Source organism: Prunus persica, chromosome G1, assembly GCF_000346465.2.
Source record: "Prunus persica cultivar Lovell chromosome G1, Prunus_persica_NCBIv2, whole genome shotgun sequence".
NCBI classification, from domain to species: domain Eukaryota; kingdom Viridiplantae; phylum Streptophyta; class Magnoliopsida; order Rosales; family Rosaceae; genus Prunus; species Prunus persica.
In genome coordinates this window covers 2,022,179-2,039,138 of record NC_034009.1, presented here as the reverse complement: position 1 = coordinate 2,039,138, position 16,960 = coordinate 2,022,179, and the positions used below count along the sequence as shown (strand labels likewise).

The 16,960-nt window shown below is 35.0% G+C and overlaps 1 protein-coding gene across 1 annotated transcript; it reads right to left on the bottom strand.

Annotated features, from left to right (window-relative positions):
• On the bottom strand, positions 727-5,346 carry LOC18788268 (protein SIEVE ELEMENT OCCLUSION B). Its single transcript, XM_007226915.2, has 7 exons — positions 5,001-5,346; positions 3,322-3,414; positions 2,775-3,220; positions 2,478-2,572; positions 2,243-2,373; positions 1,688-2,146; positions 727-1,573 (listed from the first exon to the last, which is right to left on the bottom strand). The coding sequence occupies exons 1-7, from the start codon at positions 5,229-5,231 to the stop codon at positions 983-985; spliced, it is 2,046 nt and encodes a 681-aa protein (XP_007226977.1). The 5' UTR covers positions 5,232-5,346; the 3' UTR covers positions 727-982.

Here is a 16,960-nt window from a genome sequence, read left to right as displayed (position 1 = left end):
AAATTTAAGGAGTCTCCTTGTAATAGAAAAGAGGAAGAAAGCCCAAACTATCAACCAAATACCTGTGAAAAGACCTTTTTTGTTCTCTTATTTACTGGACTTACTCATCTCTAAGAGGCCTTTAATGTTTGGACCCTATGTGATCATGAGTGCAGAGACCGCACGGGAGCTTCAATAATGAGAGGCTATATTGAGGGGTTACAATGAGGGGTTCAATCCAACAGTCCAATAATAACTCTGCACTAGATCGAATAGTTATTAAGGACCCTCTCATTATAACCCCTCACAATAACAACTCATTCTAGCATCCATGCAAACCGCATAGGCTTTGGGCCAGACTTGCTTGTGATATTGATGTCATGAAACTCCTATTTAATACTAGCCATGATATACTGAATTGATAGTTGGATGACTTCAACTTTGTTAATATTTTGTTGAGTATGAGAGCATAACTTGACGGGTCCATAGGATGTGACATTATTCATCCTCATCTAGTGGTCTTTTAGAACAATTGTTGCAACAGTCATTTGGTTTTAGTCTTAGTGGTCTTGTCACCTACTACCAATTTTTTTCCTATTGGCATCATATAAATCATGGTCTCAAGAGAAACAACCATTTCGAATGGCTTCTGATGCTAAAATATTCATTTCTCCATGCCTAGAGCACATGAAGCAACAACAAATCTTGAAGCGGCTACTGATTCGAGGAAAATACAAATGATAGCGATGATGAAAAAGTTGTGGCCGATCACATAACATGACAATATCCAACAACAAAGATGAACATTACATTTGCAATACTGGATGCACACACAACACTCAGACTCAGACTCATACTCACATTGTTGGACATCACATTACCAAACCAAAGTAATGAACTGCCCATGATTATTGTAGAAACCAAAACAAGAAAGCATAATACTTATTCTCATAGTATTACTATGGCATCTGATGCCCTCATAAACTCAGCAGAAACAAGAGCTTTAGTGATGTGCGTTAATGGGACCATCAGTGTGGCAACACTTGTAGCTCACATATGTCTCCATGGTGCGAGGACACTCGGGGCATTTCATGGTCTCAGGCACCTTCCCAGCAACAGTTGGGATATCCAGGCGGCTGCAGTGCTTCATTGTCTGAATAACCTTCTCATAGTGTGCTTTGAACGCAAGTTCAAATCCCTTTTCCTTTATGAAGGTCTTCCATGTGTCGAAGTCATCAAGCACTTTCAAGATTGTGAAGCCATGACCGCTCACCACCACGGTAGACCCTTTGCTAAGCACGGCCCATCCACTCTCGTTTTTGTAGGAAAGCAGCTTTTGGATTTCTTTGGTCACAGTGTCAGTTTGCTTGTTGACATTGGTGAAGAACAAGCTCTCTATGCCGTTCCAAAAGCGCCCAAGAACGCCAAGGTCTTCCCCTCCTTTGGGGCTCTTCCCAACACAGAACAGCTCAATGTTGATCTTTAAGTCCTTTATGGAGGGATCATTTGCAATGATGGTTGCTTTCTTTGTGAACTGCTGGATCCAGTCATTGTCTTTGCCTCCATAGAAGAAAATGAACTTCTCCTCTTTGATCTGTCAATGGATCAAATCAAATATGTTACAAGTTAAATCGAACCATGAATTTATTTGTGCACATTGTAAAACTTGAGTTAAAATGCATGCAGATGTAAAAATTAATTTAATTACCCAGGTCTGTATGCTTGGGTGAATATCATTCACAATGGGGGTGATCCATTCTCTGTCATTTGTGATTTTATCTTCTATCCCTTTGTGGAAAGGAAAGGCCTTCATTCCATGAATCCGAATCAAGTGGAGGGCATTGGTGTTTTCCACCTTGCCCTGTGGGTTCATCACCACCACTGCAGGCTTACCCTTGAAGTGCCACTCCTCCTTGATGAACCTGATGCCGGCTACAGGTGCAAAATACTGCACCGTGTACCACGGCATCTTGGCCCGCAAGAGCTCGAACTTCTTTCGTAGCTCATCAGTCCAATGCTCCACAATGGGGATCCACACAATCTTATACTTATCCTCTTTCTTTGTTCCCTCATAAACCGGTTTGAGTATCGAAATGTCATCATCAGAAATGTCCAGGGTGGAGATGAACAACAGCACATACTTCCTCCTCAGCACATCAATGTTAACCTGTTTCAACAATTAGGCACAATGGCAAAATTAAGTGCCAAACTACAAAGAGCAATGGTTAAATTAATTTATAAGAAATGTGCTATGAGAGCAAACCGTTTTGTTAGTAGAACCATCAATGATTGGCTGCACAGTATCCTTGGTGAAAATCAGGGCCTTGAAAACCTCCATAACTTCGGCAGGGGTCTGAAAAAGTTTCCTCAACTTTCGATAGGTCTCTGCCTCCTCTGTTTCAAACAGAAAACAGAGAACAGACTTTAGTCTTCAACAACGCCGAATATATAGTGCAACATATACAAGTAGTGAGTGATATAAATAAACTAATACCCACCAATTTGTTTTTTGCAGATCAACAATTGTATCTTAAGCTTGTTAAGGATGTAGTGGATTTTTTGAGCAAATTGGGACAGGTCATAGTGTTTCTCCCTGCACCAAAGTAAACCAAAGTCATATACATAAAGTGGTACCAATAAAATCTCTTGCATATTGTTCAAGGAACTCATCTTGCACTTCTCCAAGGGCAATTTCTTTCTTGTGTTTTAAAAATGGGGAGTGCAGGATGATCTTTTTGGAGTACCAATACGAGTTCCTTAAACAAAGACTATAACTTGTATAGACATGAACTTACTCATCACTAGTGAGAAGGGTGATCTTAGTGGCACAAGCTACAATAGTTATGATAGACCAATAGACATCCACAGGGATATGATCCATTGCAATTGCCAGTGCTGGCACATCCTTTGGATCATAAGTAGAAAGCTTCTCCAGCTCAAAGATACACTCAATCACTTGCAATGTGGTCTTGATCAGAACGTTGAGCTCCACAACCGCTTGCCTGCGCTTCTGGAGATCCGCAGGCTTCAGAAGCACCGGCACTCTCTTAAGGATTGCCACAGACTTGGCAAGGAGGTCAGATTGATGAATCTTGGCAAGCAGCCAGAACTCTCCATATTCCAAAGCAAAGGCTGCAAGGGCCAGCACTGCCTTGGATTCCCATGAATAGTTTGAAACCTTGTTAAGTATTGCTAGTGTTGATTTGTGGGAAATCTCTTCACCTGGAGGCTTGCATGACATCTGAATTAACAAATATAGCAGATTAGTTATAGGAATTATGCGGAAAAGTTAAAAAAATGAGAATTAAGAATTAATTACTAGGCTATGTGATATTTAATGACCTCGCAGCCAATGGACTTAAGAGTGCACAATGGGGAGCTGAAGCTGGCTTTGGGGGGCTTCTCATCTATGGTGTCAACGTGAACTTGGGTGCCCTGCAACAAATTCACAAGTAATCAACAATGGCAGTGTTCTAACACTCAAAAAGCTCAACAAAGTGATAAGTCCAGATTACTTCTAATTCTTCTAACAATATAATCAGGTTACTTTTAAAATTAAATTGACACTAACGGAGACTGGAGAGGCTGATCATATTATCCACAAATTATTCAGGTAAATCATATCTAATTTTTTTTAGTACAAGCGATGGTCTAAACTTCAAGCGATAGTCAAACCAAGTTGTCCAGCTCAATAATATCTACATTCAGGCACTAAAACTGAACTCATTTTGTTTGGGAAATAAGTTTGTATATAGATATGAGATAGAGCATTTACAAATGGTTCTGTCTGACACAGTTTTTATTTTGAAGTCCCAAAATAAAATTTTGACAATATTCTCCATATCCCACTTGAGAGAAAAGAAAAAAAAAAATTTCTTGAAGAAAAAGTTAAGAGACATTTCTGTCAAAATAGTTTCCCAAAACAGTATAAAATATTCTGACCTCAGAGAAAAGAAAAAAGAAAATTAATCTTTGCTTTTTTTTTTTTTTGGTTGTGTTTCCTGGCATTGCAAAAATGTGGACCCCATTCCCCTTCTCTTGAAGACCAAAAAGCTATTAGTTTAGAAAACCAAATTACATGGGTGGACCATGCAATAATGTAGCATGATGATTAGGGTGACTTTGGGTTAAATTTGGTGCGATTACTCAACTTTCAGAAACAACTACAAAAGAAGCTGTCATGTTGGGGACCGGGACCCCAATAAGATTGGTGCCTCAAACGACTTAATTGTCCCATTTACTTGTCCTGTATTTAAAGAAATTGTCCAATCCTCATTTCTTCTCGTGCCATTAAAGTAGGACAACGCCAACTCATAACTCAACCATATGAAAATCAAAGTACTTGTAAGAAATAAAAATAAATCAACATCACCACTAAGACGAATGCAAGCTATGGCCCTAGATACCAACACGTGTCTTAATGATTGTAGTCAGTGGCAGACCCAGAAATTTTTTAACGGATGTGTAAAATTGATTAAGTATGAAAAATAGATTTTCAGAATAATCATTTTCTCAAGATAATTTTTTACGGCTTTTATTCCTTACACATCAAATAAGAAAACTTGATTTTATGGGATTTTAGTATGAAGTATATATTGACTTAATGAGCCATTATTTTTAGCCTAAATCGTATTTTGCACTAAAACCGATTTTTCATATTTTGATTTGGTAGGAATTTGATTTTCTAGTATTTTTATTTGAATCTAAATGGGGGATACTTTCTTATTTACATTGTAAACTTAAGTAAATGGAGTAATATAAAAATAAATTAAAGTAAAAAGATAAAGACATTTACTTAAATGTTGAAAATGGAAATAGCTAGTATTTCTCTTATAATAAAAATACAAGACGCAAAGGACTCACTAGTGTAGTGGTATGAAGTATTTATTCCTTCAGGCAAAGTCTTAGGTTCGAGTCCTACCATCCGTGTAGTGTGTGTAAGTTTAGTATGCTATCGCCCCTCTTAATAGAAAAGATTATTAAAAAAAAAAAAATACAAGACAAGACGAGTAGCAGCATACCTGCACAATGCTATCAACGATCTGAGTTGAACGCTTGATGATGTTTTCAGTGACCAAGAAAAGAGAGTCAACGTCGAACGAGTCATCCTCATGAACATGGGTTGCATAAATGAGCTCCAAAATTTTGTTGTCAGACATGGTAAAGAGACTCAGCTCACCCTCAATGTGGTGAGCAGTGTTGGTGACTGCTGAGGTCACCTTGCTCACCGCATTTTGTGCTATGCCTAGCATGGTGAATGGAAATGGCTTACAGGTTTAACAACTCTTGGAAAAAGGCTTAATGGTAGAAGAAAACAGAAAGATGGTTTATGGCTTATATGAACCGATGGCTGTGCAGTTTAGTGCTTCCCAGTGCCTCTATTTATAGCCATGTTTACTTTGGACGGTAGCATATAAGTGTGGTCCAGCTCAATAAAATATTTCCACGTGTAGAATTTGGATTGAGATATTTCCCAACAAGGACCTGTAGAAGCATCTAGATTGATGAGATGCAATATTGTCTTCCATACTTTTTATGCATATTACAATGAAGAAATAAATTATCAGCTAGGTTTATGTCTTGTTAACCTTTTTATTTTATTTGTTTTGCAGAAAGGATACTTGGATCTTTCCTGTTTGAAAGTTGGCTAAACACGCTTATAATTTCATCATATTCTGAATGACAAAATACCCTTTTTTTGGCGTCCTCCAGAAAGTCACTTTGTATTATATTGAAGAGCATCCTTGTTTGCAATTAAGAAGTAAATTCTTCAAGTTTCTCAAAGAAAAAAGAAAAAAAAAAAGGTGCCCCTTTCTTGGTCTCTGTTGAGGAAGGAACTGCTGCCCTACAATGAGGTCACATGAACATGCTGAGCTTCTCCCCTTTAATTCTTTTAGTTGTTTTGCTTCTGTTTTAAGTCTCTGTTGGATATGTGAAAAGCATGTGGGTGTGTGGATCACTCTCTTGGATGCAAATATATCAACATTTGTCTACTTTTATTTAGATAAAGTTAAAAACGTGAACGCGTAGATAATGATAATTTTATTTAGTGATTCACATGTGATGTTTACATAGTTTGATTTACCAAGTGTCACGAATGCCACAAATGTCAATGTGAATGGGACCATCTTCTACCAAACCTGATAAGTATTATAATATGAAAAAATGCTAAGAATATCACATTTATAAATCACATTGTGTAACAACTCTTTAATAAATGCCGAATCAATTATATTGGTGGACTCCACTAATATTTAAAAAATTGATAAAGTGGTCTATAAATAGTCATATCATAATAAGCATTGCCTAGGCTAAAAGTAGATTCCAAAGGATAATACTCTTGAAGATAGAGACTTATTTCGAACATTTTTTTTTTTTTTTTGGACGAAAGACTAATTTCGAACATAACAGAAAGCAAAGCAGGGCAATAATTTGCTGAGTGAAGACCAAAGAGATGATGTAAAACTTGGAAGCACATGGGAAGACATTCTTCACCTCAAAACTCAACTCATCATTTTTTTTTGGTTTATTCCAATTAATTTTTTGTTGATTATAAATAATCTAATACAAAAATTATGTTTTATATAAGAGCATTCACAATGGGCTCCCTAAATCGCCTTTTTAGACAAATTTTACTAAGAAATTGGAAAAATACTTCAATCATGCTTTTTATACACCTCTTAAAATATGAGGAGTGAGAAAGGACTCATAGTGTCTCCCTATAATTTAATGCTGCTTTGTTTTAGGCATATTTTAAAATTTTAATAAATATTATTTTATTTTTTTATATAGTGATTGACCAATTCTATTGAATTTAAAAATAATTATAGTATTTAGGACTCCCTAAACTAGGGAGTATGATCGGAGTTCAAATTTTTTTAAAAATGCTAAAAATAATTTTTATGTGTTTTTAACTCAATTTTAATTTAAAAAATAAAAAACATAATTGTAGATGCTCTAAGTGATAACAAGGTCTTTTAATTGAGATGATGGATCACTCTTCAGTTAAATAAGTACTACGTAGCATCTAATATTTCATATACATAATAAATAGGGGCATCCAAAATCAATTGGGCGAGACAAATAATAAATTTTTAACATTCGTTCTCTCAACATAATAAATTTGTTTGGAAATCACAAATTAGACAATTTAAAAAAAAAATTATTTATAAAAAAAAATTAAAAAAAAGGAGAGAGATCTCTCTCTAGAGAGGGAGGGGACCTTTTGCTTTTAAAAAAGCGACATGGAGTGGAAAAATCTAAAGAAAAGCAATTATGGTAATTCAATTTCATCCACATGTGCAAAGTAGATCAACCCTCGTGTTGCTCATGCCTCTCTAAAAAGGGTTTAGGGTTTAGGTAAATGAGCTTTACAGATTTTGAAGTTTGCTCTCAAAACCATGAACCCATAGCTGCTTAATTAAAAGATTAATTAACATGGAGAATGCATAATTAAAAGTTTATTTATATTTATTTATTATAATTTTAAATTGGCATATTCGATTTCCTCTAGACATTATCAGTCATCATACAAGTAATTTTAATTTGATATAGCTTTTTTCGTCCATAATCAATTATTAGACACTCGTTTTACTTCATGAATTTATGATTTATCAGACGATAACGGTTCCATGAAAAAAGATATACATAAAACATAGAGACCCTACCACACTACTATCCAGCAACATCATAACAATTCTAGACTCGATAGTCGAAGCCCTACCTAACTATATTGTACCAGCTAGGCCTGTAGATAAATTTAAAAAAACTTCAACCATAAAAAGGATGAATGGAAATGGAATCAAATTAATGAAAAAAGTTAACAAAAAAATATGAAATAAGATGTATGTTGAAAGTTGGATGATCAATGCCACTGTTCAACTGATCACGTGCTGCAAAACCAAGAAGAGAGATTTAGGTCATGGCGTGACACCGGACAGAGACATTCTCATAAACAAAGTCACAACCACAAAAATCTCTCTAGCTTTCTGACCAGAATTTCGGTTCACCATAAAGGAATTCATGAAAAAACCAATTTTCATGTCTTTTCTAATTAGATGAGAAATTAATGTAGTATTGTTTTCAATTAAACCACATAGATTGGATGAGACTTTGGGGATCCAATTTATGAACGTAGATAAACACCTATTGAACGACAAGGAATTTATTATAGTTCTAATGATTAAGAGTATTTGTCCTAAATATTTTTTATAAAAGAAAACATGTATATCACTATAAAAAATAAAAAATAAAAAAAAAGTGGCAACAGTTACTATTTTGTCATCAACTTTGGTGACTGTTGTGGGGGTTACTAAAGGTTTTAGTCACTAAAAAAAGCAAAAAATGTGACTAAAAGCTTTTTTAGTCACTAAAAAAGTAAAAAAAAATGTGACTAAAGCCTTTAGTAACCCCACAATAGTCACCAAAATTGGTGACAAAATGGTAACTATTGTCACTTTTTTTTATAGTGTATGAAAAAGATTAAGAACACAAAATTATATATAAAGAAAACAAAAATGTCTGGTTATAATTAAACCGCATAGCAGATAGGATAAGACTTTGCGGATCCAATCCAAGTCCCTGCACAACTGGTATGCCAACGAACCCGTAAGATGTTTTTTTTTCAGTTGAATGGAAGATAAAAGTTGCTATTGCCATGGGAGCCACTCTCGTGACAACAACTGAAAACGTAGCAATCTTCACACACACGGCATGGTTTTTCGTTTTTGGGTCTAACAATAATAAGCAAGTACGGGGAACAAAACAAGTGAGTAATTTGAGAAAAGAAAAAGGTTCCAACTTTTTTGGATGTACCTATGGAAGGGATTCTCATGGTGTGCGTGCTTAACATTAGTATTGAAACTCAAGGGGCTTAAAATAAAATCTAGGAAAACATATATAGTCGATGACGAAAAAGTTTAGTGCATCCCTTTTATTTATTTATTATACATTCATTATTTTTTATTTATATGAACGTAAAGATACACACTTTGGTGGGCATCACATTCGTATTTCTCCATGGTGCGTGGACAGACGGGGCATTTTCAGGGTCTCATGGACCTCTCCACTCCAGCAGCACTTGGAATGTGCACTTGAATTCCTTTCCCTCAAGTTCTTCTATGCGTTGAAGTCGTCGAGTACTTTCAACATTGTGGATCCATGGCCACTCACCACCACGGTTGACTCACTTACTTGGGGGATCTATAAATTTTTTAGTGGATATGTAATTTTGAAAGACTAAAAGCTCTATATATAAAAATTAACAATCAAATATCTTTATAATTTAAACAATACCAATATCATTCATAAGTCATAGAAAAAAAAAATAGCATTACAAATAACCTACAATTGTTGTAGAATAAGAAGAAAGTTTTGTTGTTAAAAGCCCTAGAGTCAAAAGTCTTTATGTTCTTTTATATGTAGGCCCTAAATATAAATAGGTTAAAGCCCACGAAATAGCAGCCCAGGTTTCCTTTTTTTATTTTATTTTATTTTTTAATTTATTTAAATTCTGGTCTAAAACAACATTCTTTTGGCTGGGATTTTTTTTTATAAAAAAAATAGGCTCACTACACATAGCAGCGCAACGCAACACAGATTTTATTTAGGCTTTTCGTCGAACATCTAAAGTGCATTTTCTAGACTGAACAAAAGTGCAATATGCAGCACCTACAATGACTTTTTAACTTCTTTTTTTTTTCTTTTTTTCTTTTTTTAAAAAAATTTCTTAGTTTAATGAAAATTGTACTTTCTTTACTTGTCCATTTATTTGGATCATCTTTCGGAAAAAAAAAAAAAATATTTGGATCATTATAATTAGTTACTGTGCTTTAGATATTTTTGGTTTTCTATAAAGTTGTTCCACTTGTGGTGCTTTCTTTTCCATGTTATTTTTCTACTTGGGGGATGTGTATGTTTTGTTCTCATTAATTCATTTGTCGTCCATGTTCAACTCTTTAGGTTACACGTCTTTTTCTACTTTTACTTTGATTAATTTGAACAAGGAGTCCTGCTATTTTCATCTCTTTTTATTTTCTTCATACATTTTATCTTATCACTCATCATGTAAATTTAAAATAACATAATTTATTTTGTCCGCACATCATTATTCTTAAAATACCATTTAATTATTAATTCAAGAAAATTCTCTTTGTTAACCATTAGTAGTTGAGATATAGAGATGATTAAGTTATTTTACAAATAGGTAAATTTATCTTAAATTTTTTGAAGGTTTTTTTTTATCATAAAACGTCTCTGACGTTTGCGAAACTGTTAGATTGTGAAAATAACAACAGTTGGAACAAATTAGATACCATTACGGATCTTTAATCACCATGAATAAAATATTGGGTTTTACTTTCCAAATCATAGGGAGATTTGTTTTTCAAACACAAGTTCATAGGATCAGAACTTAAAGATAGTTTAAAATATTATGGCGCAAATTACGTACACATAAAGTATACTGTATGATGGGGTCAAGGGTGGTGATGTGAATAGAATCTGGACAATTTTCCCTTTGATCCTGGAGATTAGAAGAGCAAGTGCTTTTTTTCAACAATCTTGAGTGGAGTTGGATCCCTCGTGAGAAGAATCGAGCTGCTCATGCAGCAACTCCGATTGGTATTTGGTGCTAAGGCGGTGGAGGTCTAGTGGTTCTGTCTCGGTCATTATGGTCTTATTGTCTCTCTTTATGACTGACTGTACTGTGTCTTTCTACACCTATTTTGGGGCTCCTAATGAAATCAGTTTGTGTCCAAAAAATAGACTGTAGATTTTGACAGTCTTTAGTGAGTCACGCATTTGATGTTTTGGCTGTCATCTTCTGCCAAAGCTGCTAAATCGTAATAGGCATTGCCAAAAAGCAGTATAGATTCCAGAAAGCACAGCCTAAATCGTACATGACAAAGCTCTTTGTTTTTTGGTAATAAATAAAGGACAAAGCTCTTGAAGATAAGAAAGGATTGAAGAAGCGTTAATTTAAAAATGGAAAATAAAATAAAGGAAAGGGGAAAACAGAGAGAAATCGAGAGAGAGACTATGCGTTGAAAAAGGAGACATAGATTAGAAAAGGGTAACTATAAAATGATGTGGTTGTTCGATTTTGCTCCCTCGTGCTGCACATGCCTGTAACGGGAAAGACTAATTGCACCCTGGACCATTGACCAAAAAAATATTTGTAGTGTGGTCCAAAAATGAAAATATGTGAACTGTCAAGCCCCTTGGATGAAATTTAAATAAGGTACTATGTTGAGAGCAAAAGTCAAGTAAATCATGACAGAGAAAATTCAAGTGAAGGATCCAGATCCGTTAAATTGAGGTAAATTATTTACTTGAAAAAAAAAAGGAGTTAATGTTAGAACAAGGTAGAATATGCATGAAATAGATATTAAATTTTGTAGGTACATTATCTGAAAAATAATTTACCTAAAAAGATAGGTAAATTATTGCACATGCTTGGAAAATAATTTACCAAAAAGATAAATAACCTGAAAATTAGTTCACCTAAAAAATAAATAACCCGAAAATTAATTTACCTGTAAAATATAGGTACTTAAAAAATACTTTACCCACAAAGATAGGTAAATTATTGTACATGTCTGTGAAAATAATTTACCAAAAACTAAATAAACTGAAAATTAATTTATCTGGAAAATATAGGTACCTAAAAAATAGTTACTTTAAAAGATAGGTAAATTATTGTAAATTATTGTAAATTATTGTACACACCTGGAAAAATAAATAACCTGAAAATTAATTTTCTTGGAAAATATAGGTAAGAGATGCTACAACAAAAGTACAGAGATGCTAAATTATTGTACAACAAGATAGGTAAATTATTGTACATGCCTAGAAAAAATAATTTACCAAACAATAAATAAGCTGGAAATTAATTTGCTTGGAAAATATAGGTAAAAGATGCTACAACAAAAATAGTTTACCTACAAAGATAGGTAAATTATTGTGCATGCCGGTGAAAATAATTGACCAAAAAATAAATAAACTAAAAATTAATTTACCTGGAAAATATAGATACCTAAAAAATAGTTTACTTAAAAAGATAGGTAAATTATTATAAATTATTGTACATGCCTGGAAAAATAATTTAGGCACCATCTTTTCTCTCTCAACAGAAGTACATCAACGCCACCAAAAAAAAAAAAGGCATGCGATACATAATGGTAAATTAGGCACCATCTTTTCTCTCTCCCATTTGAATGCAATCAAGTAAAGTTGGAAGATACTCAATACATAACTCATCATCATGCATGGATGGAGACATTGGAAAGGAGAGCTGGAGACATCTTCCCCTACCTGTGCCAGCAGAGTAGCGTGGCCCGGCAAAGGAAAAAAAATGAAAGAGCTAGAAGGTAATGAGTTCTTCAAGCAATCCATTTGTCTTCTCTTTTGGAAGATTAATACGCTAAAAGAAGTTGGATTTTCTTTTTCCATAAAAAGAGGAAAAAGTGTAGAAAAAATTGGCATCTTCATTTTATTGACTCTTGCACCCTTGTGAAGACAGTAGATGGTGCTAAAATATTAAAACTATGAGAGAATATTTGTTTGTGGGAATTTTCTGTGTATTCTTCTCCTTGTAGGAGGTCATATTTATAATACAACGAAACCTGAATAGGCAAGTAAATAATAAATTCCTAAATCTATTTGCAGTAGGAAATCAGGAATTAAAGTAAATCAATTACAATTATAATAGGAATTCTTGGTGTGTAAGGAAAGTAAGTCAATATCCACAAGTCACGCCAACACTCCCCCTCAGTTGGTGCATAGATGTCGCCAATGCCCAACTGATCTAGTGAATTGTGGAATGCTTTACTGGAAATCGCCTTTGTCAAAATATCCGCCAATTGATCCTCGGATTTCACAAAATGCGCAATCTGGTCCATATGTCGGGGTCGTTAGTCGAGAAGTCATAATATGTGCAGCGGAAGATGCATAGGATACAGGTTGAGTAGGAATTAGGATCGGAATCTGAGCCTGAGTCAAGGCCGGAGTCGGAGTCGAAATCGGGATCAGGTCTGAATCAGAGACAAATTCGGGGTTGGGGTCATCATCGGAGTGGGGGTCGGGGTCGTCTTCGGAGTCGGGGTTGGGGTCGGGGTCGGGGTCGGGGTCGTCGTCGTCATAGTCGGGGTCGGGGTCTGGGTGGTCGTCATCATAGTCGAGGTCGGGGTCGGGGTCGGGGTCGTCAAAAGAGGATCCTGATTCTGGATCGGGTTCGGGGTCAAAGTCTGCATCTGTAGGAGCGGAGCCATCTGGGCACTCAACTCAACGATGGTTGGTGGAGAATGAGAGAATGAGTCGGTGGTGCTACCTCCATGAGGGTTGAAAAAATCATCAACCCCCATAACACTAAATAAAATAATCTCTATTACAATAGGACAAAATATAATTGGTAAGTAACCAAAATTCTAACTAAGTGAGGACTCGCCAACACTTCCCCTCAAGTTGGGCAAAGATATTTCGCACGCTCAACTTGACAAGCGAGTCACAGAACACCATACTTGAGAAGTAACAATTGTAGAGAAGATCTTTTAGTCAACCACGAGTGAAACAAGTGACAAACTAAAACAAAGTTTACAGCGGAAACACAAGAGCAAACCCTAAAAAATAGGGCACATAGCAAAACACAGAAATCCTGTGAGCACGGCTGTAGATAAGGCAGAACACAGAAACCCTGTGAGCACGGCAGTAGGTAAGGCAGAACACAGAAACTGTGTGAGCACAGCAATTGGTAAGGCAGAACACAGAAACCCTGTGAGCACGGCAATAGGTAAGGCAGAACACCAAAACCCCATGAGCACGGCAGTAGAGACAATGGCAACAATAAATTCTTCCATATAAACTTTAGCTAATTCACTCATACACAACTTCTCTTCAATCCTCCTCTCCCCTTGAAGAGAAGGGGTCGTCGGAGTCAAGAAATAAGCAACATCTTCATGGAAATATGTCAAGGTAATTGGGATAGGTCAATAAACATATCCCTTTCACTCCCCCTCCCCCCTCTTAAGGGGGGAGAAGAGCACTTAAATTTCAAGAAGAACACAAGCACAAGTCCCTAGATCGAACCTGGCTCTGATACCATGCTAAAATATGAAAAACTATTGAGAGAATATTTGTTTGTGGGAATTTTCTGTGTATTCTTCTCCTTGTAGGAGGTCATATTTATAATACAACGAAACCTAAATAGGCAAGTAAATAATAAATTCCTAAATCTATTTGCAGTAGGAAATCAGAAATTAAAGTAAATCAATTACAATTATAATAGGAATTCTTGGTGTGTAAGGAAAGTAAGTCAATATCCACAAGTCACGCCAACAGATGGCCCTACTGAACGAGACCAGAAGACAAATAAAGCCATCTTCACTTTAATTGTTGATAGATGGGATTCGGGCTCACGTGCTACACGTTTAGAAAACTTTTTTTTTTTTTTTATAATTCTAGGATTGTATTTATAATTCAGTCAAAAGTCACTAACCACAAAAGACCAATATAAACTAACTACAAAGGATTATTACAATAATTGAAGGATCTAACATCAAAATTAAGACAATTTAAGGCTCATTTACTAACGATCACGCATGATTGAAGAAGCTCTGAAATAGGTATCCCAATTAAGGCAGCAAACTCAGAATAATAAAAAATAGATAAAGTTTGAAAAAATCAAACCATAACAATACAAATTAAACTCACAAATGAAAGGTGGAAAACTCTCACAAAAGATAAATGAAAAACTCTTACAGAAAGTGAGGTGAAAACAACACAAAACCTAAAAAGTCTCTGAGACTTATTCCAAACATAAAGAAACTGATAAAGTGATGATGGTAAAGATCCGACACCAAAACGAATATGGAGATATGATGCCTAGACGCATCTGCCTGTGATGGGTAGAGGAAAATCATTACAAAACAAAGATAAAATAGAGGAAACCTTATGTCTCTGAAAATTGGACATCTAATTGTGTCAACCTTTTATTCAAAGATCATTCTTGCAAAAATTAGACAAATCGGAAACCGTTTAGATATCTAATTGTGTTCTACAAAATCAATAAATACGATATTTCAAGAACTTATTTGAAAGATTTTTCAATGGAAACTCACTATATAAATATATATATATATATATATATATATATATCCAATCCACATCGTCCAATTTGCAAACCAAACAATGAAATTAGTTCCATTAAATTATGACTTGATTCCGTTCCATCTTTATTCCCATTCTTATTTCCATTTCAACAAACAAATATATATTTAAGAATGATGGCCTGTCAGTTTAAAAAAATAAAATATAAGAATGGTTTATATATTTTAATTCCATTGTGAGACATGGGGCCAATGACCCGAGTGGGAAGACTTTCCTTGCAACATTGTTCACAATGTGTTTTTGCAGATTGCTATTTCTGAATTCCATCGTACGACTGTCTGGACCACGAGCACGACTATCAATTTCAAATTTATGTCTCCATTTCTTCACCTTCATGCTTTTCCCGCTATTGAAAAATTAAAAAGAAAAACAATCGAAAACGTGTCCTCAATATTGTGAATGAGGACTGATAGAACAGGACTTCTTTGTTCGTATATTCCCCAAATCTATCACCTCTCTTGTGCTTGTGCCACATGGCTCTGGCCTCTACCAAAACTGGAAGGACCTCACCTCAACATGATTAAAGTTTTTTTTATGACAAAAAAATAAAATCAATCAATCACTTTAATGGCGTGCTGTACGTAAAACTGAAACGAAAATTCATCATGATCATTCACACCAACTCAACTAAAAGCTTAGGATGAGGATATAGGATAAGGTTTCGATAATAATAGATGATGGAAGTTTGGAAATGAGAGGTAGCTTGAATACCACACATTTGTCGGGAGTTTTTTTTTTTTTTTTGGGGGCAAATTGATGGGAGTTTATGCAAAACAAAAAACAACATTAAACTGTTATGCTAAGTTTTCAATTTTCAACACTGGATAAGTATTCTCAACAAAATCACTATAAAAACATAAAAGGATGAAAATTTGCACTTACCTTTTCAAAATATGCTTCAAGGAATTGAAACTCGTTTGCAATCCTGCTATTTTCCAACTTAAACTCAGCAACAAATTTGACGAGTTTGACATTTTGTTTATTGAGTTTTAGTGAGACAACGAGCAAGTCATCGTATTTCTTCATGATAAATTCAATTTTCAATCTTCACTATCATCATCCTCATGTGATTCATTCAAGCTAACTGTGGTTATGAGTGCAACCGTCTTTTCATCATTCTCGTATTCCGATTCACTATCATTCCAAGTTGTATTCGATGCTTTGTTCTTCCCATCCTTTTGCTTCTTCAAAGTGTTAGCACATTCAGAAGATATGTGACCATAACCTCCACATTCGAAGCATTTGACTTTTCCTTTTGAATGTTTCTTGTCATTTGACCTGCAAGATTTAGAAACAACGTCAGTATTATAAATATTTCTAATTTTCCCAAAATTTATACCTGAGTTGTTTTGCGAGTCTTGATCTTTAGAGTTTCGATTCTTAGGAAAACTCTTGAATTGTCTTAACATAGCACGATCCATCCTACAATATTTCGAATCTCGCTAAGTGTGTCTAGCGACTAGCTCTAATGCCAATTGAAAATACCTGTATGATGACTTAAAATACTAAAAGAGTAAAGTCTGTGTTTTGAGTAGTCAAGAGTAATACGGTAATACAAATAAAACACTCCAAAGGGATTGATACGATGTATCAATCATCTATAGTTTATAACGTAAAAACAGAAAGTACACAGAAAATATTTTATGTGGTAAAATTCCATCTCTGGGGAGAATTCACGGAACCTGATAGTCCAAGGCAAATCCACTATAGAACAATGATTACAAGAAGTACTCACACACTTAACCTAGACACATTCTAGATAATGTTTACTGACTTCTTTGTAACTCAACTTTTGCTACTGGATGATATTCGACACTCC